This window comes from Bos indicus x Bos taurus, chromosome X (genome assembly GCF_003369695.1).
Source record: "Bos indicus x Bos taurus breed Angus x Brahman F1 hybrid chromosome X, Bos_hybrid_MaternalHap_v2.0, whole genome shotgun sequence".
NCBI lineage: Eukaryota > Metazoa > Chordata > Mammalia > Artiodactyla > Bovidae > Bos > Bos indicus x Bos taurus.
In genome coordinates, this window is record NC_040105.1 from 53,995,617 (window position 1) to 54,021,913 (window position 26,297).

Here is a 26,297-nt window from a genome sequence, read left to right on the forward strand (position 1 = left end):
CTCTATACACGTTCAAGACTTGTACAACACAAACTAGAAAACGTTGCTGAGTGAAATTATAGACCATCTAGATAAGTGGAAATTTCACTCCAGTTCAGTCACTCAGTTGTCTCTGACTCTTTGCAATCACATGGACTGTAGCACGCCAGGCTTCCCTGTCCAGCACCAACTCCCGGAGCTTGCTCAGATTTTTATGAATTTGGGAGATCACATTTATGGGTTGGAAGACTTACTATTGTGTTAAGATGGCAGTTCTCCCCTAATAGAGGCCTATCAAAATTCAAACTGCTCTTTTTCCCCCAGAAATCAACAAACTGATCTTAGAATTGTAAGAATTAAAAGGGTCCTGGGAGAGCCAAAACAGTGTGGAGAAAGAACAAGTACTTACACTTCCCAATTTCAAAACGCACTTCAAACCTACAATAATCAAGACATTATGGTACTGACATAAGGATTGTATATAGACAGATAACGGAATAGAATGGAGAATCAAGAAACAAGCCCATATCTCTATGGTCAGTTGATTATTGTGAGGGGTGTAGAGGCCATTCAATGGCAAAGAATAATGTTTCAACAAATGGTTTTGGGATAACTGGATGTTCACATGCAAAAGAATCAGTTTTGACCTATACCTCACACTGTAGATAACAATTAACTAAAAGTTGATGAAACACCTAAATATAAGAGCTAAAACTATAAAGCACTCAGAAGAAAACAGAGATGTAAATGTTAATCTTGGATTAGGCAATGATTTCCTAGATATGATACAAAAAGCGCAAGCACCAAAGGAAACAAAAATAGGCAATTTGGAATCATCAAAACTAAAACTTTTATCCTTCAAGCGATACTATCAAGAATGTGAGACATCTAGGGCACCTACTGGATGCTGGCCTGGAGCCTTGAAACCCAGGCGGACCAGAGGAACACCAGAGCAACCCTGTATGATGTGGGGGTGGGGAGCGAGGGGGAGTTGTGGAGGCTAGTTGGGGTTACTGTTCCTGAGGGTCAGCTAGGGGAGAAAAGGGTTTCCTACACCTGCAGAGGCACTGAAGGGGATCAGTGGGGATGGCGAGAGACCCTTGGGTTTTTGTTTTTTTAATTAATCTATTTATTTTAATTGGAGGCTAATTACTTTACAGTATTGTGGTGGTTTTTGCCATACATTCACATGAATCAGCCATCGGTGTACAGGTGTTCCCCATCCTGAGCCCCCCTCCCGCCTCCCTCCCCATCCCGTCCCTCAGGGTCATCCCAGTGAACCAGCCCTGAGCACCCTGTCCCATGCATCGAACCTGGACTGGCGATCTATTTCCCATATGATAATACACATGTTTCAATGTTATTCTCTCAAATCATCCCACCCTCACCTTCTCCCACCAAGTCCAAAAGTCTTCTTTACATCTGTGCCTTTTTGGACAGAAATGTTATGGATCTAACAGAAGCAGAAGATATTAAGAAGAGGTGGCTAGAATACACAGAAGAATTATAATGCCCCAAATATCCACGATGGTGTGCTCACTCACCTAGAGTCAGACATCCTGGAATATGAAGTCAAGTGGGCCTTAGGAAGCATCACTATGAACAAAGCTAGTGGGGTAGCTTTTGCACCAACTCGATGGACATGAGTTTGAGTGAGCTCTGGGAGTTGGTGATGGACAGGGAGCCCTGCCATGTTGCATTCCATGGGCTCACAAAGAGTGGGACATGACTTAGCGACTAAACTGAAGTTGTTTATGGTAGCCTATAGCTAAGGAAATAACTTAAAAATTGTGGGAAAATCAGTAAAGAATTTTAAATGCTACGTTAGAAAATACCCATTTAATGCAAAAGAAAGCTGTAACATGAGGACCGTAGAATAAAAAGGCATGAGACAGAAAAATATATTGGCAGATGTAAGTCTGTATCAACATTAAATGTGAATAGATACAACAATACAATCAAAAGGCAGACATGGAGATACCAGTTTAAAAATCAAAACAAGATCCAACTCTATGTTCTCTACAGAGGACACAGTTTAGATTTTAAGATAATAAATTACTGTGTATGTGTGTGTGTGTGTCTGTCTTCAGTTGCCCAGTCGTATCCAACTCTTTGGGGTCCCGTGGACTGTACCTGCCAGGAATTCTGTCCATGGAATTTTCCAGACGAGAATACTGGAGTGGGTTGCCATTTCCTACTGCAGGGGATCTTTCAGACCCAGGGATCCTACCTGAGTTTCCTGCATTGGCAGCTGGGTTCTTTACGACTAGCACCAATGGGAAGCCTTATATGACCCAGCAATTCTACTCCTAGACAATTTTAACCAAAGGAAATGAAAACATGCTCACACAGTGGCCTGCACTCAAATAGTCCACACATGTATTCCCAATAGCCACACGTAGAAACAGCCCAGTTATTCAACAACTGGTATACAGATGAAAGAAAAACAAAAGAGTATACCTGTGCAAAGGAATACTACATGGTAAAAAAAAAAAAAAAGAAAGAAAGAAACTACTAATGCATGTAAGAGCAAGGATGTGTCTCCACTGTGCAAATGAGAGAAACCAGCCACAGAAAGCTACATATTATATGATTTCCTGTCAATTGATTTGTGGAAAAAGCACAACTCTTCGCACAGAAATGTATCTGTGGTTGCCAGGGTATAGGAGTAGAAGAAGTCTGAATGCAAACACCCCACGGGAGCATTTTTGAATGATGGGCTGTTTTCTACATTTTTATTGTGGTAGCATTTATACCACGGTATACATTTGTGAAAACTCTACAAACTATAATGTTTAAAGTGTTGTCTTTTATTGTATACAAATTATACCTTAATACTTTCTTTTAAAGGAAAAGGAACATTTAAGTTTTAAATATTGGTTATTGTATCCATCTAGACCATGAGCTCAGAAATATAAAACTCTTATTTTGGAATTCTTCCCAGACCTGGCCAACTTCTAGGATTCCCCATGACAGTTTCATACTCTTATGACAGAACACATAAACGTGTTCTTAACCACGTTTACAACTCCCTCTCCTTCACCTCAAGTCCAAATTCTTGCTGAGTTCTGTCCATTTTATTTCATAAACGTCTAATGTGTCTCCTTTTACCCATGTCCATCACATCTGCTCTAGTCCAAGCCTCCCTCCATTTAATTGTCAACCCCCCTTCTCACTGGTCTCTTACATCCACTGAGTGTGTCTGTCTCCCTATTCCCGCCCTCTCCCTCCCTCTCTTACAGTTGCAGAGCTGTCTATGTGTTTCTAGATAAAGGCTACTCTCCTATACAAGGACTTGAAGGCATGGTCTAGCCCCTGTCTACCTTGCTAGCAACATCGAAAGTAGAGCTTCAGTTTCTTGTCCCTCTTATCAGACTTCCTTCACATCCGCCAATTTCCTAAGCTTCTCCACTTAGATTGTCCCCAAGTTCTGAAGCCTCCTGGTTTGTAAACTCCTTAAATCTAGGCTCCAACAGTACGTGAACCGAGAACTTCCAGATATACAACTTAGGTTTCGAGGAGGCAGAGGAACCAAAGATCAAATAGCCAAGATTTGTTAGATCATGGGGAGAGCAAGGGAAATCCCACAAAACATCTGCTTCTGCATCATTGACTACGCTAAGACCTCTGACTCTGTGGATCAAACAAACTGTAGAAAATTCTTAACCACAGCGGAGTACCAGACTACCTGACCTGTCTCCTGAGAAACCTGTATGCCGGTCAGGAAGCAAGTTAGAACCAAAGATGGAAAAGGTGACTGCTTTAAAAGTGGGAAAAAGTATGACAAGGCTGTATGTTATCTGGTAACAGTGGCCTCATAATATGAGACAAAGGAATTAACTTCCTTGGGACTTCCCAGGTGGCGCTAGAGGTGAAGAACCTGCCTGCCAATGCATGAGGGAGTCTGGTTCAGTCCCTGGGTTAGGAAGATCCCCTGCAGGAGGCCCTGGCACCCACTCCAGTATTCTTACCTGGAGAATCCCAGGGACAGAAGAGCCTAGCGGGCTATGGTCCATAGGATCGTAAAGAGTCAGACACAATGGAAGTGACTTAGCATGCACACACATGAACTTAATAGATAGAAAGGTAGTATTCAGCTTCATTACTTTTTGAGTGAACTTTGCTCCTCAATATTTTTAAAGAAATGTTCTCATTTTATGTAAGTATCCATTTTTTGGAGAACATTTTTCTGCTCTCCTTTTTTAAAAGTCTTTATTGAAATAGAATTGATATACAGCAAATTGTATATTTAATGTGTACATTTTGATGAGTTTGGACATATGCAAACAATGATACTAACATCACCGCAATGAATGTAATAGACATACCCAACACCTCCTAAAATTTCCTTGTGTCCCTTTAGTTTTGTTTTATGTTAGACTGTGTGTGTGTGTGTGTGTGTGTGTGTGTAGTGAGAACACAATATTCGATTAACTCTCAACATATGTTGGGGCTACCCACGTGTCTCCGTGGGAAAGTATTCACCTGACAATGCAGGAGATGCAGGACATGGGGGTTTGATCCCTGGATCGGCAAGATCCCCTGGAGGAGGGAATGGCAACCCATTCCAGTATTCTTGCAGGAGAATGCCATGGACAGAGGAGCCTGGCAGACACGATTCAAGAGAATTGGCACACACTTGGCATGTATGCACAAGTACTTATAAGGTGCCATTTCACTTCATCCTCACTAGGACCCTTGAAGAAAAGCCTTTCACCCCTTCAGGATTCTGAGACCAGATGCTCCTCTCAGAGACCCTCTCCTTTTCCTTCCAGCCCCACATGAACTGCCCTGGACTGCTGGTCTGGGTCTGAATTTTATCTGGATCCTGAACAGATTTTTCAGTTCAGTCCTCACAGGGACATTGTGACAGACCCTGCATGTGGGCAGGAGATAGGTGTCCTGCAGAATGCATGGAGCAGGCAGGGTCTTGAGGGGATCTTCTGAGGGAGTGTGGGTGCTTGGTGAGAAGACAAAAATGGGGTGAGGCCCTGTGAGTAGGGCTGGGGGAGGGGCTAACGAGGCCCCTGAGGGGGAGGGGAGGCCTGGTGGAAGGGGAGGGGAGGGGTGGAAATTTGGGGAGAGAGAGGAATTGTGGCAGCTGTTACCAGGAGAAGGACTCTGGAAAATGACAGAGGTGATTAGAGGGATGTAAGGGAGTTGTCATAGGCACAGTGGGAAACCTCTCCTATCTCCAGAATTCAGTAGCATAGAGTGGGTGCTGCGATAGAGAGGACCAGTCTCTGGGGCTTCTTCTGTGGATCTGGCATTCACTCTGAACCTCCCATGGGGCAGGATACAGAGTTACCATGACCAGAGTTGACCAGGGTGGGGTTAGGGCCATTCTCAGGACCCAGACCTGGGAAATCAATTTCAGAGCCCCTCAGCTCTGAGGCACACCACACCCCTGGAATGAACCTGCCTTCCTCAGGATGACATGCTGGTGACTACGGGCTGCAGGAATTGCAAGACTGGAGGCCTCTCTCCCTTGGGGTTGACTGAACAGAGACTCAGTGCAAATGCCCACGCAGTAGCCCAGAGGCAAAGATGTGGGGCTCTGTGTCCCAGGGTTCAGACTGTAGGCTCTGGGGGAGGGGTGTGAAGCCTCTGAGGTAAATGGGAGCTATTAGCTAGAGTAGTGTCCACTTAAGGAAATACATACAACAGAAGAGTTGTGAGTTTAGGTTGGATTTGGGGTCTCCTGGGGACTATAGCCCGGGACACAGCTCCTCCGTTAGCTCTGAGAACACTGCTCTGAGGAGGTAGCAGTGAAGGCAATATGATGTTTTGCCTAGGAAATACATGAAGTCTAGCATGAATACTGGCAAAAGATTACTGTGAAACACAGAGATCAGACATTGCAAGTTAATCATTTTCATGCTTTTGTGTGTGGGGCAAGGATCTGGGGTCACTGAACCTTTTCCTGAGGAAGCTGTGTGACTAAATAAGGGCCAGTTTGTCCAAAGCACAGTGTGCCTCTTCCTGTTTGTCACCCAGAATTCCTTCAGATTGCAGTGTCATGCAGGAACCACAGAGGTTACAAGTTAACCCTGTAGAACTGGCTGTGAGCAATGCTGTTTCTCTTAGGGATCCTAATTCATCTGAAGCCACAGTTGGTATTTCTGAGCTGGAGTGCATCTGTGTCCTCAGGCGTGACCTATTAGAGCTGTTTTGGGTTAGTGTCCAGGATGAGCAGTCTGAACTGTTTGCACATCTCTGTCCCAGGGCATGAAATCTCAGAACTATTTCGGGGTCCTTTGTCCAGAGGGTTGGGCCTTTCAGCTCTTCATGTATCTGCACATGAGAATAGTCTTAAGAGGAAGGCTGGATGGACCCCAGTCTCACAGGCCATAGAAGCAGGCCTGTGATGTCACATTTGCTACGATTTCTACCATGCCTCTGCACAGAGATAAAAGCCTGGGGCCCCAGCCTCAGAGAGGGTAATAATGCTCAGTTCACAGAAGCCCAGGTAATAATCTTGTTAAGAACAATACTTGCTGATATGACTACCACCCTTGATAGGGGCCCTGTTTCAGAAACTGTGTACACACACTCCTTCAGTCCATCTGTCCAGCCCACAACAAGCAGGGCACCGATAGCAGATGGGCACCCAAGGCTCAGTGCAGATGGAAGATCTCAGCTCATGAGGAGGAGAGAGACTGCATGTAAGCTTGGGCTCCTTGGAAGAGGAAGGGAAGAATCAGCACAACCCTGGCCGGGTAGTGGGGGAGGGGGGCGTTTGCACAGGGCCACAAGGACCCTATGACTGACTCACTGTCAGGATATGTCTCTGTGTCTCTCCATCACACACCCATCGATGTGGTGGGGGAAGGTACAGAGGTGAGCCTCCAAGCAGCTGGGGAGAAATCTCACATTCACCAATTTGCATGAGGCTCCACCACAAATGCAGAGATCCCTGCCTCTCTTTCCTCCATTAAAGCAGTCATTGGCAGTGAGATCAGCAGGAGGGCAGTCTGGGCAGGATAGGTTGTGAGGGACCCTGTGTACAGCATGAGCCTCCCCAGGAATGGAGCATGTCCTTGTCTTGATGGGCAGAGGCCCCTGATGTGGATGAAGGGAGCATGATTAAGGCCCAGGCTATGGGCGACTGAGTCATTCCCTAGAGAGAGTCCCTGCGGAGGAGCTTCTTTTCTCCTATAGGGAAAATGTACTGTACATCATCCAGTAGCAGGGCTGGGGGCCTGTAGGTGGGTGCTAACTAAGTGGGGACAGGTTGCTACCAGAAGTAGTCTCTCCGTCCCTGTCTAATGCTCTATCTTTGTCTTTCTCCCTGCCATCTCTGTGCCTCTTATATCATGCCTCTTTGCCTTTGTAAGACTCAATGTGCCCTCAGTCACACCAAGAGGGTCCTTGCCCTGTCTCTCCTGAGAGTATCATCGGTTGACATGGATGTTCACTAGAAGCAGGAGGAGGCATTCCCCTTGAGTGTAGGGGATTCCAGGAAAGGCATGCTCAGCTGCAGAAGGGGTGGGGAAGGGTTTTTCTTAAAATAAACCAAGGGCTCCTCAACAATCATGTGCGATCTGGGCCTCAGAAAGAAGCCTGGGGACTTCTCTGATAAGAACCCTCCTGTGGTTCAAGTCCAAATCCTCCCAATGGCCAGAACGGCCAACGGACCTGGCCCTCATCACTTCTGTCACCCAATCTCTTCACTCTCCCTCCATCATGCTGTGCCTGTCACATTGCCCTCCTCACTGTTTTCATACACACTACACAGGGTTCTACTCCCCAGCTTTTCCACTGGCCTTACCTCTGTCTAGGATATTTTTCTCCCAAATAGGCATATCTCCTCTAGGCTGTTGCTCAAATGTCACAATCTTAGAACTTCCCTGACCACTCTTTCTAAATATCACCCCCTCTCTCTATTTCACTATCCCGATTTAATTTTAATCACGGCAATTACAAACACCTGATACATTACTTGTATTTAGGGACCACATGATCCCAACAGAATGTAAGCTCCATGAGGAAAAGGTTGATTTTCTCTGTCCTAACATACAGAGTTGTGCTTAATGCATACTTTGGAGAGAATGCATGAATGATGGAATGAACAAACAAATTTAAACTTGTTGAGAGAGGCATAGCTAGACAGGCTGAGGATTCTGCTACGAAACATATTCAGGGATGACAAGATGGTGACAAAGCCATGGTCTTTATCTCACCTACGTGGTGGTGTCCTTGGGTCCTCTCAGAGTTGACCCCTTTCCTAAGAGAATGGAAGGTCCTGTTGTCTCTTCCACATATTACTCGCAGTCAGCGACAGAGGGCTTTCCCACGCCAGGCCTGCAGATCCCAGTCGGAAGCTTTATCTATCCTGCCCCTTGGGGGACTGCGGCTGGCTTTCCCCCATGAGACCTATTCTGTATTGAACAGGAAAGCACAAACAATCACAATGCCCAGCAAAGATAAAGTGTTTTCCATGCTCTCTGTTACGACAGTGATCCCCATAGAGACGTAATCTTCAGTTTACGAAGACTTTTTTCTGAGTCCCAAATTGCAGGAATCTGTGGGGTTTTCCCCCTAACCTTGCCCTTCCGCCCTTTGTGGATCCTCCTGGAATGGTCCACGGGCATCTATATCTGCTGTTCCCCAATCCCACCAGCAAGGGGCGCGCGAGATGAAACAGTTCTGTCCTGGGATGTACCACCGAGGGGTAGCGGAAAGACCACCCACTCTGGAAGGTACCATTGGGAGAGGGCGTGTGACAACAGAGAGGGTCCCCTTACACCGCGTCGGGCATGGACCACAGTTCCCAGCAGCGGCACTCATGGCGCCACTAGGTCCATCCCCACTCGCTCCTCTTCGTCTTCCCACTGCTTTTGAATCCGAGTGGACACAGGTATTAAGCGGAAACTTTCTCCGTCTCTTTTTCAACTCCACCCCTTCGTTGGTGGGACGACTACGGAGCGAGAGACTGGCTGTCTGGGTGTGGAGTCAGGGAAGCGTTCTGGGCAGTGATTGGCCACCGCGTGATTGCAGGCAGTGTGGTCGCAGAACAGGAACTGAGGGCGAGAGGCGCCTGTTTACGCGTGCGCCTGCGTTGGCGTGCGCGACTTTTCAGAGCAAACAATTTTCCTCCGAGTCTTATTGCTTTTTCCAAAGGGGTCTAATAGGTGCCCTGGTTAGTGGCGAGGTTTGGCGCAGTCGCTGGCTGTGCATGGTGACGGCGTTTCATTCTGGTTTAGCTCCGCTCAGTCTGGATCGTGTGGCAGTGCACGGTCATTCACACAGCTGCTGCTGCTAAGTCACTTCAGTCGTGTCCGACTCTGTGCGACCCCATAGACCGCAGCCCACCAGGCTCCCCCGTCCCTGGGATTCTCCAGGCAAGAACACTGGAGTGAGTTGCCATTTCCTTCTCCAGTCCATGAAAGTGAAAAGTGAAAGTGAAGTCGCTCAGTCGTGTCCGACTCTTAGCGACCCCATGGACTGCAGCCTACCAGGCTCCTCCGTCCACGGGTTTTCCAGGCAAGAGTACTGGAGTGGGTCGCCAGTGCCTTCTCCGTCATTCACACAAATGCATGCAATTCATGTCCAGGGAGAGGTCTCTGAGTTTGGTGTCTCTCCCTGGAGAATAAACTGTATCTGGCAGCTTGGGATTGTGTATTGCTTCGTGTGACAACACAGGTGTTGTTTGGGTACATTTGATCCCCTTGAGCCTTTTGGCAGGGTTGTGAGTGATGGGATATTTGATCTGAGCGGATTTTGTGAGCCATAGTACAAAGCCTCTAGGATGTGTGCCTGTATACCGGGATGTGCATCTTTGGAGCTTGCTGGCTTTTCAGTCCCTGGGTGAGAGATCTCTGTGTAGGCGTCTGCACCCCAGAATGTGAGATCACTGAGCTTTTGATTCTGCGTTCCGAAGTTGTGATGCCTCTGTGCTGCTTTAAGGATGGGTCAGTGTAAAGGTGTAAACTATCAGCTGCTTGGGGATCTATGCACAGGTTGCAAGTTTTTCATTTGTCTAGGAAATTAATCTTAAGATTATATTGTGTTCTTGAGTTATTATTAAAACGTCTGTCTTTCTGTTTAGGGGGTTTTGTGTTAGGTCGGTAAGTGTCCCAGTGGTTTGGGAGTCAGTCTCCATGATGTGAAGTATCTGTGCAGTTCTCGTTTGTTTCTGTCTGGAAGACTTTGGTCTGTTTGGAGGGTCTTTGTCACAGTGTGTATGGTTATGGTCTCAGTTGTGTTTGAGGGTCTGAGACGAGTTGTGCACTCTCTGTGCAGAGATTCAGTGAGCTCTTTTTGGTGTCTCTGGGTATCTGAGCTGTTTGGAGTCTTTGTGTTAGATATAAAACCTCTTATGTTCTTGGCTGTGAAGTCTCTGTCCGGGAACTGAGGATTTGGAAGCTGGCAGATATGATTCTGAAGCCTGGAACCTGACATGCTGACTGTGTTGTTGAGTGTATCACTTGTCTCCTGAAATCTCAGTTTGTATCATAATTAATACAATGGGGCCAGTGCCCATCTTGGAGGGTACCTGTGCATGTTAGCAATGTGTGTAAAGGACCTGGCTCCAGACTGTCCTTCAGCAAATGTTATCTGAGCACCTGCCATAGACCTGAGCACTATTTTTATTTTATTTTATTTTATTTTAAACTTTACATAATTGTATTAGTTTTACCAAATATCAAAATGAATCCGCCACAGGTATACATGTGTTCCCCATCCTGAACCCTCCTCCCTCCTCCCTCCCCATACCATCCCTCTGGGTCGTCCCAGTGCACTAGCCCCAAGCATCCAGTATCGTGCATCGAACCTGGACTGGCATCTCGTTTCATACATGGTATTTTACATGTTTCAATGCCATTCTCCCAAATCTTCCCACCCTCTCCCTCTCCCACAGAGTCCATAAGACTGTTCTATACATCAGTGTCTCTTTTGCTGTCTCGTACACAGGGTTATTGTTACCATCTTTCTAAATTCCATATATATGCGTTAGTATACTGTATTGGTGTTTTTCTTTCTGGTTTACTTCACTCTGTATAATAGGCTCCAGTTTCATCCACCTCATTAGGACTGATTCAAATGTATTCTTTTTAATGGCTGAGTAATACTCCATTGTGTATATGTACCATAGCTTTCTTATCCATTCATCTGCTGATGGACATCTAGGTTGCTTCCATGTCCTGGCTATTATAAACAGTGCTGCGATGAACATTGGGGTACACGTGTCTCTTTCCCTTCTGGTTTCCTCAGTGTGTATGCCCAGCAGTGGGATTGCTGGATCATAAGGCAGTTCTATTTCCAGTTTTTTAAGGATTCTCCACACTGTTCTCCATAGTGGCTGTACTAGTTTGCATTCCCACCAGCAGTGTAAGAGGGCTCCCTTTTCTCCACACCCTCTCCAGCATTTATTACTTGTAGACTTTTGGATCGCAGCCATTCTGACTGGCGTGAAATGGTAACTCATAGTGGTTTTGAAGGAGTTTGGGACAGTACTGCTGCTGCTGCTAAGTCGCTTCAGTCGTGTCCAACTCTGTGCGACCCCATAGACCGCAGCCCACCAGGCCCCTGCCAGTCCCTGGGATTCTCCAGGCAAGAACACTGGAGTGGGTTGCCATTTCAACCAAGTCTCTCATTTCATAGACTTGATGGTCAGTAAATAATCAAGGGTGGCAGGCGCTATGAAGAAACATATTGCTAGATCAGGGGAAAAGGTGTATGTAGATATGATGTTATTATTTTATTCAAGATAATGAGGGAAAGACTCCCTGAAAGATGGCAAGTAAGCAGAGATCTGGAGGAAGTAAGGGAGCAGGCTGTGGGGTTACCTAAGAGAAGAGCATTCCAGGCAGAAGGAACAATAAATGCAACAGTCCTGGCATGGAAATCTACTTGGCGTGCTCCTGAATGTCAAGGAATCTTGTAATGGGCTGGGTTTGGCACGTAGCTCTCATCGAAAGGGGCCTGGTGCTGCTATTTCAGTTTCTACCTCAGTTTGTGGTCATCTGCATCTGTAACCTATTTCTTTCCTGATATTGGTAAGTTTTGTCTTTAGTTATCTTTTTTTTTTTTTTTAATTCTTGTGGGTGGAAACTTATGAATTCATATTGACCTTTTGAAAGAGCCAGCTTTGGGTTTTGTTGCTTATCTACATATTTTTTCTAATATCTGTTCTGATCATTATTTCCCTTATTTTGCTGACAGTCTCACTACCAAAGGGGTTTAATAAAGTCCCTGAGAGTTTCCCAAGTGTAGTGAAATCTCACAGATTCTGGGGCACTGTTGTAGCCCCACTGAGTGAGATTCACTGAGTGTAGATCATGGAATCTGCACTTTTTAAAAGAATTCCTCAGTTCTGATTGACATGGACAACTTGTCTAGGCACTACCAGAGCAGAGGCATGGTCTAATTTTGCCTGCTTCCAGGCTCTGTCTCCATTGAGAGCATGTGACAGGGGTTTCCTGCTTTCTCTGATGCACAAACCCAAGACCACCAGTCTAGGAGACTCACTGACATGCTGTCTGATGTTCTGAGGAGGCTCTGAGACCATCGTGTCTACAAAACATCCTGATGCCAGTCTTGTCAAGCCTCCATTTGAAAGATTTCTGAAGAAATCAGATTTCTATTTAGTGTGCATTTCTATGATGTAAGATCAATTTGTGTTATGTGCTAGCTGTTATTCTACATATTTTGCCATAGCCATTGGATCTTACTCTTGACTGATAAATACAGAACACACAGAGTTTTCCACAGTGCATCCAGACCTCTGGCTCCCTTAATGCTGGAGACACTGAACAAGTTACGTAGTGCCTCTGCGCCTCATTCCCCCTTTAACCACATGGAAACACTCAGTTCAGTTCAGTTCAGTCGCTCAGTCGTGTCTGACTCTTTGCGACCCCATGAATCACAGCACACCAGGCAGCCCTGTCCATCATCAACTCCCACAGTTCACTCAGACTCAACATCCGTTGAGTCGGTGATGCCATCCAGCCTTCTGATCCTCTGTCGTCTCCTTCTCCTCCTGCCCTCAATCCCTCCCAACATCAGGGTCTTTTCCAATGAGTCAACTCTTCGCATGAGGTGGCCAAAGTACTGGAGTTTCAGCTTCAGCATCATTCCTTCCAAAGAACACCCAGGACTGATCTCCTTTAGAATGGAATGGTTGGATCTCCTTCCAGTCCACGGGACTCTCAGGAGTCTTCACCAACACCACACTTAAAAAGCATCAATTCTTCGGCGATCAGCTTTCTTCACAGTCCAACTCTCACATCCATACATGACTACTGGAAAAACCATAGCCTTGACTACACGGACCTTTGTTGGCAAAGTAATGTCTCTGCTTTTGAATATGCAATCTAGGTTGGTCATAACTTTCCTTCCAAGGAGTAAGCGTCTTTTAATTTCATGGCTGCAATCACCATCTGCAGTGATTTTGGAGCCCCCAAAAATAAAGTCTGTCACTGTTTCCCCATCTATCTGCCATGAAGTGATGGGACCAGATGCCATGATCTTCGTTTTCTGAATGTTAAGCTTTAAGGCAATTTTTTCACTCTCCTCTTTCACTTTCTTCAAGAGGCTTTTTAGTTCCTCTTCACTTTCTGCCATAAGGGTGGTATCATCTGCATATCTGAGGTTATTGATATTTCTCCCGGCAATCTTGATTCCAGCTTGTGCTTCTTCCAGCCCAGCGTTTCTCATGATGTACTCTGCATATAAGTTAAATAAGCAGGGTGACAATATACAGCCTTGATGTACTCCTTTTCCTATTTGGAACCAGTCTGTTGTTCCATGTCCAGTTCTATCTGTTGCTTCCTGACCTGCATACAGATTTCTCAAAAGGCAGGTCAGGTGGTCTGGTATTCCCATCTCTTTCAGGATTTTCCACAGTTGATTGTGACCCACACAGTCAAAGGCTTTGGCATAGTCAATAAAGCAGAAGTAGAATGTTTTCTGGAACTCTCTTCCTTTTTCCATGATCCAGCAGATGTTGCCAATTTGATCTCTGGTTCCTCTGCTTTTTCTAAAATCAGCTTGAACATCAGAAAGCTCACGGTTCATGTATTGCTGAAGCCTGGCGTGGAGAATTTTGAGCATTACTTTACTGGTGTGTGAGATGAGTGCAATTGTGTGGTAGTTTGAGCATCTTTGGCATTGACTTTCTTTGGGATTGGAATGAAAACTGACTTTTTCCAGTCCTGTGACCACTGCTGAGTCTTCCAAATTTGCTGGCATAGTGAGTGCAGCACTTTAACAGCATCATCTTTCAGGATTTGAAATAGCTCACCTGGAATTCCATCACCTCCACTAGCTTTGTTCATAGTGATGCTTTCTAAGGCCCACTTGACTTCACATTCCAAGATGTCTGGCTCTAGGTGAGTGATCACAGCATCGTGATTATCTTGGTCGTGAAGATCTTTTTTGTACAGTTCTTCTGTGTATTCTTGCCACCTGTTCTTAATATCTTCTGCTTCTGTTAGGTCCATACCATTTCTGTCCTTTATCGAGCTCATCTTTGTGTGAAATGTTCTCTTGGTATCTCTAATATTCTTGAAGAGATCTCTAGTCTTTCGCATTCTGTTGTTTTTCTCTATTTCTTTGCATTGATCGCTGAGGAAGGCTTTCTTATCACTCCTTGCTATTCTTTGGAACTCTGCATTTAGATGCTTATATCTTTCCTTTTCTCCTTTGTTTTTCACTTCTCTTCTTTTCACAGCTATTTGTAAGGCCTCCCCAGACAGCCACTTTGCTTTTTTGCATTTCTTTTCCATGGGGATGGTCTTGATCCCTGTCTCCTGTACAATGTCACAAACACCGTCCATAGTTCATCATGCACTCTATCAGATCTAGTCCTTTAAATCTATTTCTCACTTTCACTGTATAATCATAAGGGATTTGTTTCCCTGAATGGTTTAGTGGTTTTCCCTACTTTCTTCAATTTAAGTCTGAATTTGGCAATAAGCAGTTCATGATCTGAGCCACAGTCAGTTCCTGGTCTTGTTTTTGCTGACTGTATAGAGCTTCTCCATCTTTGGCTGCAAAGAATATAATCAATCTGATTTCGGTGTTGACCATCTGGTGATGTCCATGTGTAGACTCTTCTCTTGTGTTGTTGGAAGAGGGTGTTTGCTATGACCAGTGCATTCTCTAGGCAAAACTCTATTAGCCTTTGCCCTGCTTCATTCCATATTCCAAGGCCAAATTTGCCTATTACTCCAGGTGTTTCCTGAATTCCTACTTTTGCATTCCAGTCCCCATAATGAAAAGGACATCTTTTTTCGATGTTACCAACCAGTCTTTTCTAAAGGAGATCAGTCCTGGGTGTTCTTTGGAAGGAATGATTCTAAAGCTGAAACTCCAGTACTTTGGCCACCTCATGCGAAGAGTTGACTCATTGGAAAAGACTCTGATGCTGGGAGGGATTGGGGGCAGGAGGAAAAGGGGACGACAGAGGATGAGATGGCTGGAGGGCATCACCGACTCGATGGACTTGAGTTTGAGTGAACTGCAGGAGATGGTGATCGACAGGGAGGCCTGGCGGGCTGCGATTCATGGGGTCGCAAAGAGTCGGACACGACTGAGCAACTGAACTGAACTGAAGAGCTGAAATAGCTTTTTGAGAATCTTGTAATACCTGTTGAGTAAAATTAGTCAAAAGCATCCACTCGTAGCAGAACATCTGTAGTTCCCAGAGAGGGAACAAACACTGCAGCCAAATAATCATACCAGTGAAATGCAGACCTTGCCCACTGAGTTTTAAGGTGTGGTAAATTAGCAGGCTTTTCTGGAAGCTCTGAAAATATGAAGCCATGAGTAAAAGCTAAACCTAGGGTGCATCTCCCTTATCCAGCCAGGGGGAAGCCATGCCCATAGGTAAGAGCCACATATCCAGTAGGTCCCATTTGGAGCAAGCCAGCGTGACTGAGATATCCAGTCCCAATCAGTGCCTGGCCAGGCAAAGGGAGGACCTGAACTGGGGTTGGAAAATACGGGAATGATTACCTTGCATATTTCCTGAGGCAAAAGTCCCAATTGTTTCCAATCATTATAATTAAGTTGTTGGCTAACTTCTGGGGATGGCTCTATTTGTTCCCAGCATATAGGGGCAGTAGACATTAGATGTCCTTTTTCAGAAGTTAGCCATATAACCTCAATCATCCCATATTTGATAAACGTCAGGTAAAAAGCCACTAGATCTAGACCCATTTACCTTCTGTGTAGCGAAATAGTCATTAAACCATGACAACATATAATCAAAATTAAAAGCCACGTTATGTCCATAATTAAAGTACAAAGTGTTGCACCAGTCCATCTTAGGGTTGTTAGATGTCATCAGATTAAGAAGAGGCATCACATATGATTGTTGTCGAAGGTATTCGCAGACTTGGAGAAAGTCTTTTCCTTGAAGTGGAGATGTCCACCATGGGAAGCCTTCCACTGATGAAGAGGGGAGCACTCTGCAGACCCAGCAGTTAGACCGACTGTGGAATGCAGCATAGGAGTGAGCCCAGGACAGGAAGGCATTGTCTTGAGGATCAAACGGCAAACTCAGGATTTTTGGAGTCAGCAGAGTAGGCTCACATAGATTATCAGGGCCATCTGAAAAGTACAAAGTCAGAGCATAGAAAGTAAAGACATAAAATGACGTCACTTAGTTCTGGTCAGGATGCCACCTCTTAACTCGAGTGTGATGCACCCATGAATCTATTCCTGGCACTTTGACAGCTGTGGGAGAAGAAGAATAACCTGGTAAGGGCCTTCCCAGAGGGGTTCGAGGGATTGGCCCCCAGATCCCAGTGTTTTTATCAGGACCTCTGTTCCTGGCTCAAATGAGGGCTTGTTTGATGCAGAGGCTAGGTCAGGAGTCACCTGCTGGAATTCCGTTAATATCTGTTGAAAAACTGAGAGCTGAGTTACATAATTAGTTAATTCTAAGGCTTCAGGGTCTATAACAATGTCTGCGCATAAGAAAGGCCTTCCATAAATACATTCAAAGGGGGACAGCCCCTCCTTTTGGGGGCAGTCCCAGCCCTCATTAAAGCTATGGGTAGAACTTTAATCCAATTGTCCTGTGTCTCTTGAGTTAATGTGCACAGATGTCTTTTGATAATGTCGTTAGCTGTTTCAACCTTTCCTGAGGATTGGGGTCTCCAGGAACAGTGTAAGTGAGATTCTATTCCTAGAGCTTTAGACACCCCCTGAGTTAGAGCAGCTTCAAAGGTGGTGCCATTGTCACTGTGAAGCCTCCGTGGCAGCCCAAACCTGGGGATAATTTCATGGATTAAAATTCTTATAACCTCCTTAGTGTGTTCACTGCAACAGGGAAAAGGCTCAATCCATCCAGGAAAAGTATCCACCCAAACTTGTGAGCAAGAATAATCATTAACTTGTGGCATGTGAGTAAAATCGGTTTCCCAGTCTTCTCCAGGATATTTTCCACTTCGTTGTAATCCAGATTTTGCTAGCTTTTCAGTCTTTGGGTTATTTTTCTGACAAACCTCACATCTTTTGATAATGTCCTTTAAAGTTTTCACTACATTTTTACCTTCAAACAAATGAGAAGCTATCTGTTAAGTACTGTCTACATCTAAATGAAAACTCTGGTGTAAACCCTTAAGAATTTTCCATTGAGTCTTTTCAATAATTATTAATCGTCCATCCTTGGACTGTAGCCATCCTTTATCAGTAATCTTTGCTCCTCTTTTCTCATATCTTTCTAATTCTTCCTCAGTATATTGCGGTTTTTCCTGTTCCACAGGACCTGTCCAGATCAAAGGCATCTGCAGTGAAGGGGTTTCCTAAAGTGCCACTTTTTCTGGCTTGACATCAGCCAGCTGATTACCTTCAGCTACTTTACTCCCATCCCTGCTGTGCCCTTTGCAATGCGTAACAGCTACTCCTTTAGGACAATATATAGTCTTTAAAAGTCTCTGGATCTCTCTGAAATGCTCAATAAGTTCTCCTGTTGCCCTTTTAAACTGTTTTTCTTTCCATATTGCAGCATGAGCGTGTAAAGTCAAATAAGCGTACTTAGAATCAGTGAAGATATTTGCTCGCTGCCCTTCGCTTAGCTCTAGAACTCGGGTCAGAGCCATAAGTTCCGCTAATAGCACTGGTTCCCTGGGGGAGAGATTTTGCTTCTAAAACCTGTTCAGCAGTCACCAGGGCATAACTTGCTTTAGGCTTCCTACCCTGATCACCAGCATCAGGGTCTTTTCCTGTGAGTCGTCTGTTCCCATCAGGTGGCTAAAGTATTGGAGCTTCAGCTTCAGCATCGGTCCTTCCACTGAATGTTCACAGTTGGTTTCCTTTAGGATTGGCTGTTTTGATATCCTTGCTGTCTGAGGGATTCTCAAGTGTCTTCTCCAGCACCACAAACCGAAAGCGTCAATTCTTTGTCACTCAGCCTTCTTAATGATCGAACTCACACATCTGTACATGACTACTGAAAAAGCCATAGTTTTGACTATACGGACCTTTGTTGGCAAAGTGATGTCTCTGCTTTATACTATGCTGTCTAGGTTTGACATAGGCTTCCCTGGTGGCTCAGTGGTAAAGAATCCGCCTGCATGGGTGTATCTATGGCTGATTCTTGTTGATGTTTGACAGAAAACAACAAAATTCTGTAAAGCAATTATCCTTCAATTAAAACATGCATAAATTGGCAAAAACAAAAACAAAAAACCTCCCTGCAATGCACGGGATGCAGGAGACATGGGTTTCACCCCTGGGTTGGGAAGATGCCCTGCCATGCCCCATGGGAGGAGGGCATGGCAATCCATTAAAGTATTCTCACCTGGAGAATCCCATGGACAGCGGCACCTGGCAGGCTACGGTCCATGGAGTCATAAAGAGTCAGACACGACTGAAGCAAACCATGCATGCATACTAGCTTTGTCATAGCTGTTGTTCCAAGGATCAAGTGTCTGAATACATGGCAGCAATCACCATCCACAGTGATTTTGGAGCCTCCAAAATTAAATGTGTCCGTGCATCCACTTCCCCCCTTCTGTTTTCTGTGAAATGATAGGAGTAGATGCCATAATCTTATATTTTTGAATGTTGAGTTTTAAGCCAGCCTTTTCATTCTCCTCTTTCACCCGCATCAAGAGGTTCTTTAGTTCCTCTTCAGTTTCTGCCATTAGAGTGGTATGATCTGCATATCTGAGCTTGTTGATATTTCTGACAGCAACCTTGATTCCAGCTTGTGAGTCATCCAGCCCAGCATTTCCCATGATGTGCTCTGCGTGTAAGTTGAATAAGCAAAGTGACACTATACAACCTTGTCTTACTCCTTTCCCAATTTTGAACCAGTCCATTGTTCCATGTTTTATTCTAACTGTTACTTCTTAACCCTCATACAGGTTTCTCAGGAGACAGGTCAGCTTGTCTGGTACTCCCATCTCTAAGAATTTCCACAGTTTGTTGTGATCCACACAGTCAGAGGCCTTGAGGTAGTCTAGTCAATGAAGCAGAAGTAGATGTGTTTCTGGAATTCCCTTGCTTTCCCCATGATCTAATGAAGGTTGCAATTTGATCTCTTGTTTCTCTGCCTCTTCAAAACCAGCTTGTATATCTGGAAGTTCTCGTTCCATATACTGTTGAAGCCTAGCTTGAAGGAGTCTACTAACCGGAGCTTCAGAAATATGGGACAATCTAAGCTTGAGAAATTGGAGGGTATGAATGAAGCCCAATAAGAGAGACAAGAAGAGGATTCTCTACTTTCCATGATGTTAGCAAGCTGGGCAAGGGCTAGACCATACCTTCAAGTTCTTGTGTAGGACAGTAGGCTTTATCTAGAAAGTCATAAACAGTTCTGGAACTGTAAGAGAGGGAGGGAGATGGCGGTGAGTGGGAGACAGGCACCCTGAATGGATGTGAGAGACCCGTTAGAAGGGGGTTGACAATTAAATGGAGGGGGCTTTGGACTAGAGCAGATGTGGTGGACATGGGAAAAAGTCGATGCATTAGACATTTTCAAAGTAAAATGGACAGAACTCAGCAAGAATGTTGAATTGACGTGAAGAGACGGAATTGTAAACGTGGTTAAGACCCAAGTTTCTGTGTCCTGTCATAAGGGTACAAAGGTGTCATGGGGAATCCTGGAAGTTGGCCGGGTCTCGGAAGAATTTCAAATAAGATTTTTATGTTTATGAGCTCAAGTTCTAGATGGATACAATAACCAGTATTTACATACTTAAAAGATCCTTTTCCTTTTTAAAAAAGTGAGAAGTATTGAGATATAATTTATATACCATAGAAGTCAATGCTTTAAAGCATTACCATTTGTCGAGTTTTGACATATGCATACCATTGTGTAAATGCTACCACAATAAAAATGTAGAAAATATCCCATTGGTTTGAAAATGCTCCCTTGGGCTATTTGCCTTTCAGACTCCTTCCTCCACTCCTATACCCTGGCAACCACAGACATATTTCTCTGCCTATAGTTGTGCTTTTCCAGAAACCCACTGACATGAAATCATATAATACATAACATACAATCATATAATACATATGTATCACGAGTTTTGTGGTAAGGTGCCAAGAGAGAAGTGGACCGGTTGCTCTGCATGCAGACTCACCTCAGCCACAGACACTGAGAAAATCCCATAGTCAGGCTGTAAAGACTGAGCCTTTCTTCGTGTTCCAACTGAATTCCAAGGGAGTTGGGGGAAATAGGTCTGGTGAATAGGAGTGTGACAAGAGCAGTAGTCCTGAATTTTTAAATTCCTAGCAGTATTTCACTAAATATCTTCATGATGGAGAATTCTGTTGTGAAATCAAACTTCCTCACAAAAAGTCAGCCTTCCTGTGTACCTTAAGGTGATTTCTCTGCCAGCATAGCAAAGACAAAAATGGCTTTGCAAGCAACTGTATTTGGTGTAATTGGAATGCATGTACACTCTAACTTAACCAGAATTTTCTTTTGAAAGTATTTTCACATTAAAAAAAATAAGTCAACATATGGTCATAAAAGTGATGAAATATAGCTGTGCTCTTAAATACATTTTCTAAATCACAATATTCTACTTTCCGGGAGAAATATCAGTGGGCAAGTGGCGTCAACATTGGGACCTATAGATCAAGATTCCCCAAGCTGGATGAACCTGTGGTTGTGAGTACCTTACCATTTGATGTTTTCTATTAGCACAAGTTTATTTGTGAGAAAATCATGTTAAGTAGTACAGATGCAGTGATAAAGGTCTTCCATGCTGATAAAGGGTGACAGTTTGTCTTAGGAAGGAACATTGATCCAGATATATTACAGTCTGGCGTTGCCTATGAATATACTGTTAAATTCCCTGGAAATGTGCCCAGTGACTCCCTCCTCCTGCTTATTAACAACAGACTGCATACTTCCATCCCAACATAGATTTAAATAACTTCCAAAGTCTTTCTGGGTAACTCTTATGGGAGCTAACTCTTCTCTGTGGGAAGAGTAACTTTATTAAAAGTAAGTACATAGAATTGTGTTGGGAAAATGTTGTTAGGTTTACTTATGCTCAGATATATCTATGTATTATGTATATTTATGCTATTAGATGTATTAACAACAAAAAGTTTTTATTTGCATGCACTCTCTACTAGGACCAGCAGCCCAGTGTTGAGCAACCTCAACAAGAGGAACCGCCAGCTGAGATTCAGGATATCACACTTGGGAAGGAGGAAGTAAATGGAGAGGATCCGGTGAATCATAATGAAGAGAAGGAGAAGGATGCCTCTGGAGGTAAAGTATATGTGTGCATCATGTCTTAAGACATAACCAGTAAGAGGAGGAAAGGAAACATTAGAAAAGGACTTCAGACAGTTCCTAAAAAACTGAGCAGAGTATAGTTTGCAGGTTAGTGTGGTCACTCAAATTTTCCCTTGTTTTCAAGACAAAGAGAAGGGGGCACCTAAGTTGTCTGAGGACAACCCTGGGAAAGGAAAATGGTGATAGCATTCGGAAAATTCTGCTTTCCTTTTTCTCCAGCAAAACATTCCTGGAATAATGCTCCTGAGGTTCTCATTCATCACATTTTTACCATACTAGCCTAAGACTTTTAATTCATAATACTGAGGGAATCAATATCATCATTCCCTTGTTTATGTTGTATGCTTTACAGCTGAATTGATACATTTTTTGTTAAAGATTCTCACCTGGAAACTGATCTCCAGGAATTGGCTGAGGCTAAGACTGGGGGTAAAGGTGGAGATGGTCCTGATGTCAGGGAGGAGGTTGCATCAAATACAGAGCCTGTTGAAATGCCAGAAGCAGGTACGTCATCCATTCAGAAAGTAATTTATGTGGTTTCTGTTTTTTCAGAATATTATATCTTTACTAATATAGAGGGAACATTACTATTATTTTAATAACAGAGTTCACATATTCTTTGAAAGATAGTTCAGACCCCAGATGCCTGAGTGCCTGACTTACAGACTTTCAAATAAAGAAACAGAGAGGATCAAAGCCATATCGAATTGAAAATAGGGAACCGTTTTCTTCTCTTGTTTAGTATTTTAAGCAACAGCTAATAATTTTCAGGTTCTTTTATAATTTCTGCTTGTAGCAAATATGGCATGCATTTGTAATAAATATTAGTTTATATGAAATATGCTCAGGCATTCAAGTAGGTTCTAGTAGAAGCTTTAACATAACATGTGTGATTCTGTGAAATCCGTTAACTTCTAAACTCAAGTTTACTCATATAAGTTGTGAATTCAGAACAGATACACTAAAATGCTAAGTTTTCAATGCTAATTTTTGCATTCCCTGATTCTCTTCGAAGGAATGCATACAAGAATACTCTGTTTTTTATGATTTATTTATCATAAAATATCATCTTGAGTCAAATTATAACAGGGGAATTGAGATTTCATTTTCTTATGGGGGACACATGTTCACCTGTGGCTGATTCATGTCAATGTATGGCAAAAAGCACCACAATATTGTAAAGTAATTGGCCTCCAATTAAAATGAATAAATTAATTTTTTTAAGAAAATGAGCCAACATTCTTCTTGATGTTTGTTAAATTCTCTCAAATTCTGAATTCTCTAGCTCTTAAAAAAACAGTTGGATTTTAAATCCTTTCCCCAGTAAAGCATGCAATGACAGAATAATAAAATGGCCAAAGATAGTCTAGTTTCCTGTTTCTGTGGCTGATCAAGTTGAGAGAGTGCATTTAGTCGGTGATATTCAAGCCAGGTGTGAGTAAGATACATATGCTAAGCACACTACCTGCCCCCATGTTTGGTATTTTTTGGGGGGCGGGGGTGTTGCCTATTTTAATTGGAGGATCATTACTTTACAATACTATGATGGTTTTTGCTCTACATCCCTCTCTCACTCTTAAAGAACTAATAAAAATCTGAGCCTCATGATATAATCGTCTCTTACCATATCGAGTATGTTATTTTTCCTTTGATACATGAGATATAATTGTCTCTAACCATATGGAGTATGTTATTTTTCCTTTGATACATGAATTTAAAAAGTTCTGAAGGTCAAAGATTGCAACTCTAGTTCTTCCTGTGTAATCAACTTAGTATCTTTCACATACGAGTTTTCCCAATGGCTGACAATGAATTGCATGGTTCTGATTTTAAAGGAAGAACTTCATAGTTAGGGAAGAATTTACTGTGTATTAGCCTTCTAAATATTTTCACTTTACATTTTTGTTCCATTCCATTAGAACATTTAGACAAAAATACAACTTTCAGACTACGTTCAAGTAACTACAGAACATGATTTAAATGTTTTCATAGAAAAAATCTTAGCCCTAAATATGTGTGGTATTTAAAAAGAAAAATACCTAAATTACTAGGTACATAAATACAAAATCCTACATCCAACATAAACGGTAAGAAAAAGAGCAACAGAATAAACCTAAGGGAAAAAGGAAAAGATACTTAATAAAAGACAGGTATGAATTGTTAGGAAGAGGAAAATAAACTCAACTAATAAATAAAGACAATGTGCTAGTTTCCATAATTTTTAATATATATATATATACACACACACACACACACACACACACACATTTTAAAATATTCTTTTCTGTTGTGATTTATCACAGGAGATTGGACATAGTTCCCTGTGCTGTATAGTAGGACCTTGTTGTTTATCCATTCTGAATGTAATAGTTTGTATCTGTCAACCCCAAACTGCTAGTCCACTCCTCTTAGTTTACATAACTGTGAAGAAAATGGAAAGAGCCCAAGTATACATAATAAGAAATATGAACAAGACACTAACAGTATATTACAGAATGAAAACTGAGTATAATCTGGAACTCATATATTTTCACAATATTGAGGAAATGGCTAATAGGGTAGAAAAACAAGTATTATTTAACATACCCCAGTAACTAAATAACTAAACATCACCAATACTGGTAATATGCTTGAAAAGTCTATAGAATCTCGAGAGGATTAACTGAAGGTAAGCCAAAGCGTCGCCCTTAGTGTTCTTGTTTTAGTCCATTTTGTAAAACTACAACTGCAGTGAGCTTTGTATACCTCTCCTGTCATCAAAGTTCTGCTGAGGAACTTTTCTAATGTTTGTATTATAGGTGAAGGGCAACCATTTGCTTGAAAGAAGATAAACTGAAACGATTTATGCTGTTCTTATTTGTATATTTGACTGCTAAAGTTGTGGAAATAAAGTTTCGTTTTCTACTTGCACATTTTTGTTAAATTTATCCCTGGCTATTTAATGTTACTGAAAATCGATGGTTTGTGATTTTTATTGTCTAGTTGAGGATGTATGTAGAGATAGAATATCTATATATAGATTTTCTGTCCAACAATTCCTCTAAATATGCATATTAATTCCACAAATTTAGATCTAGATTATTTTTGCTTTTCAAAATATACTATTATATTTGAATATCAATACTTTCTACTGGCTTAAACCTTAAACCTGTCCTCATTTTGCAGCATTGAAAAAACCTAGCCAGAATAGTCTTGACTAAAGCAGGTGATAATTGGCATTTTTCCCAATAGGAAATGAAAAATCTTCTCCATTTCAACCTGTTTATGTTGCGTTTTTTGGAGATATAGTTTATCAGAGTAAGTTCCATTCTATTCCTAGTTTGCCGTCTTGAATATAGATTAATTTTCATCAAACATGTATAATGTATCAATTGTGATGATCATAAAATTTTTTCCTCCACTTTTCTATTAGTGTGGTGAAATGCATTGGTAACCTTATACATTTAAACCACCCTTGCACTTCTAGAGTTAAAAAAATTGGGTCATAACATATTCTTTAGGTGTAATCTACATGTTAATGCATATACATACATATATATATACCTACACATAAACGTTGCATAAAAGCCTTTGGTCTTCTCTTGAATAAATGTGTTTACAAAATGTGCCACCCAAATCTCATATGGTGGTGTCCCTGATGAAATCATTGACAGGGAAACATTTTTTTAAAAACTTAATATGATTGTATTTTCCTATAGAGAAATGGAATGCCAAAGCCATTGTTAAAGGTTGTAGGGAGACAGGAAAAAAACTGCTGTCAAATTCCATGGCAATATACATACATATATATATACCTACACATAAACATTGCATAAAAGCCTTTGGTCTTCTCTTGAATAAATGGGTTTACAAAATGTGCCACCCAAATCTCATATGGTGGTGTCCCTGATGAAATCATTGACAGGGAAACATTTTTTTAAAAACTTAATATGATTGTATTTTCCTATAGAGAAATGGAATGCCAAAGCCATTGTTAAAGGTTGTAGGGAGACAGGAAAAGAACTGCTGTCAAATTCCATGGCAAATGCCACACCATATCTTTCACACACTTCTGACTTGCCTTCCAAGTTTTTTTGGGTACAGGGAGAGAGTAGCCACAAACATATTTTCTTCTCCATGACGTACTCTATTGGCTTGATAGTCACCAGATCTCAGAAGCCCTCCACCTGTGTGTGTGTGTGTCTGTGTGTGTGTGTGTGTGTGTGTGTGTGTGTGTGTGAATCACTCAGTCGTGTCCGACTCTTTGGGACCCCATGAACTGTAGCCCGCCAGGCTTCTCTGTCGATGGAATTCTCCAGTCACGAATACTGGAGTGGATTGCCATTCTCTTCTCCAGAGGATCTTCCCAGCCCAGGGATCGAACCCTGGTCTCCTGCAGATTCTTTACCATTTGAGCTACAGGAAGTCCTCCAGCTGTCTGATTCCTCTCTATTCTCATTATTACGTAATAACAAAATGCTTACATCTCTGAGGCCCCATCTGCATCCTCACCCACCAAAAAAATACATTTCTGCTACAAAGGACCTATTCAGAATGCACTCTGCTTAAGGAATAACAAGGGATTATAAATAGCAGCTGTTGTGCCCTTACAGAGGTATGA

At 42.8% G+C, this 26,297-nt stretch overlaps 1 protein-coding gene across 3 annotated transcripts in view; it reads left to right on the forward strand.

Moving 5' to 3' along the window:
* LOC113886989 (neurofilament medium polypeptide-like) overlaps positions 1–26,297 on the forward strand; it is a 424,045-nt gene that overhangs the window by 322,892 nt on the left and 74,856 nt on the right. For all 3 annotated transcript variants that reach the window (XM_027533755.1, XM_027533756.1, XM_027533757.1), the window contains 2 exons: positions 21,532–21,670; positions 22,076–22,201. In XM_027533755.1, coding sequence (XP_027389556.1) covers positions 21,532–21,670; positions 22,076–22,201 — 265 coding nt within the window. The remainder of the gene's footprint in view (positions 1–21,531; positions 21,671–22,075; positions 22,202–26,297) is intronic.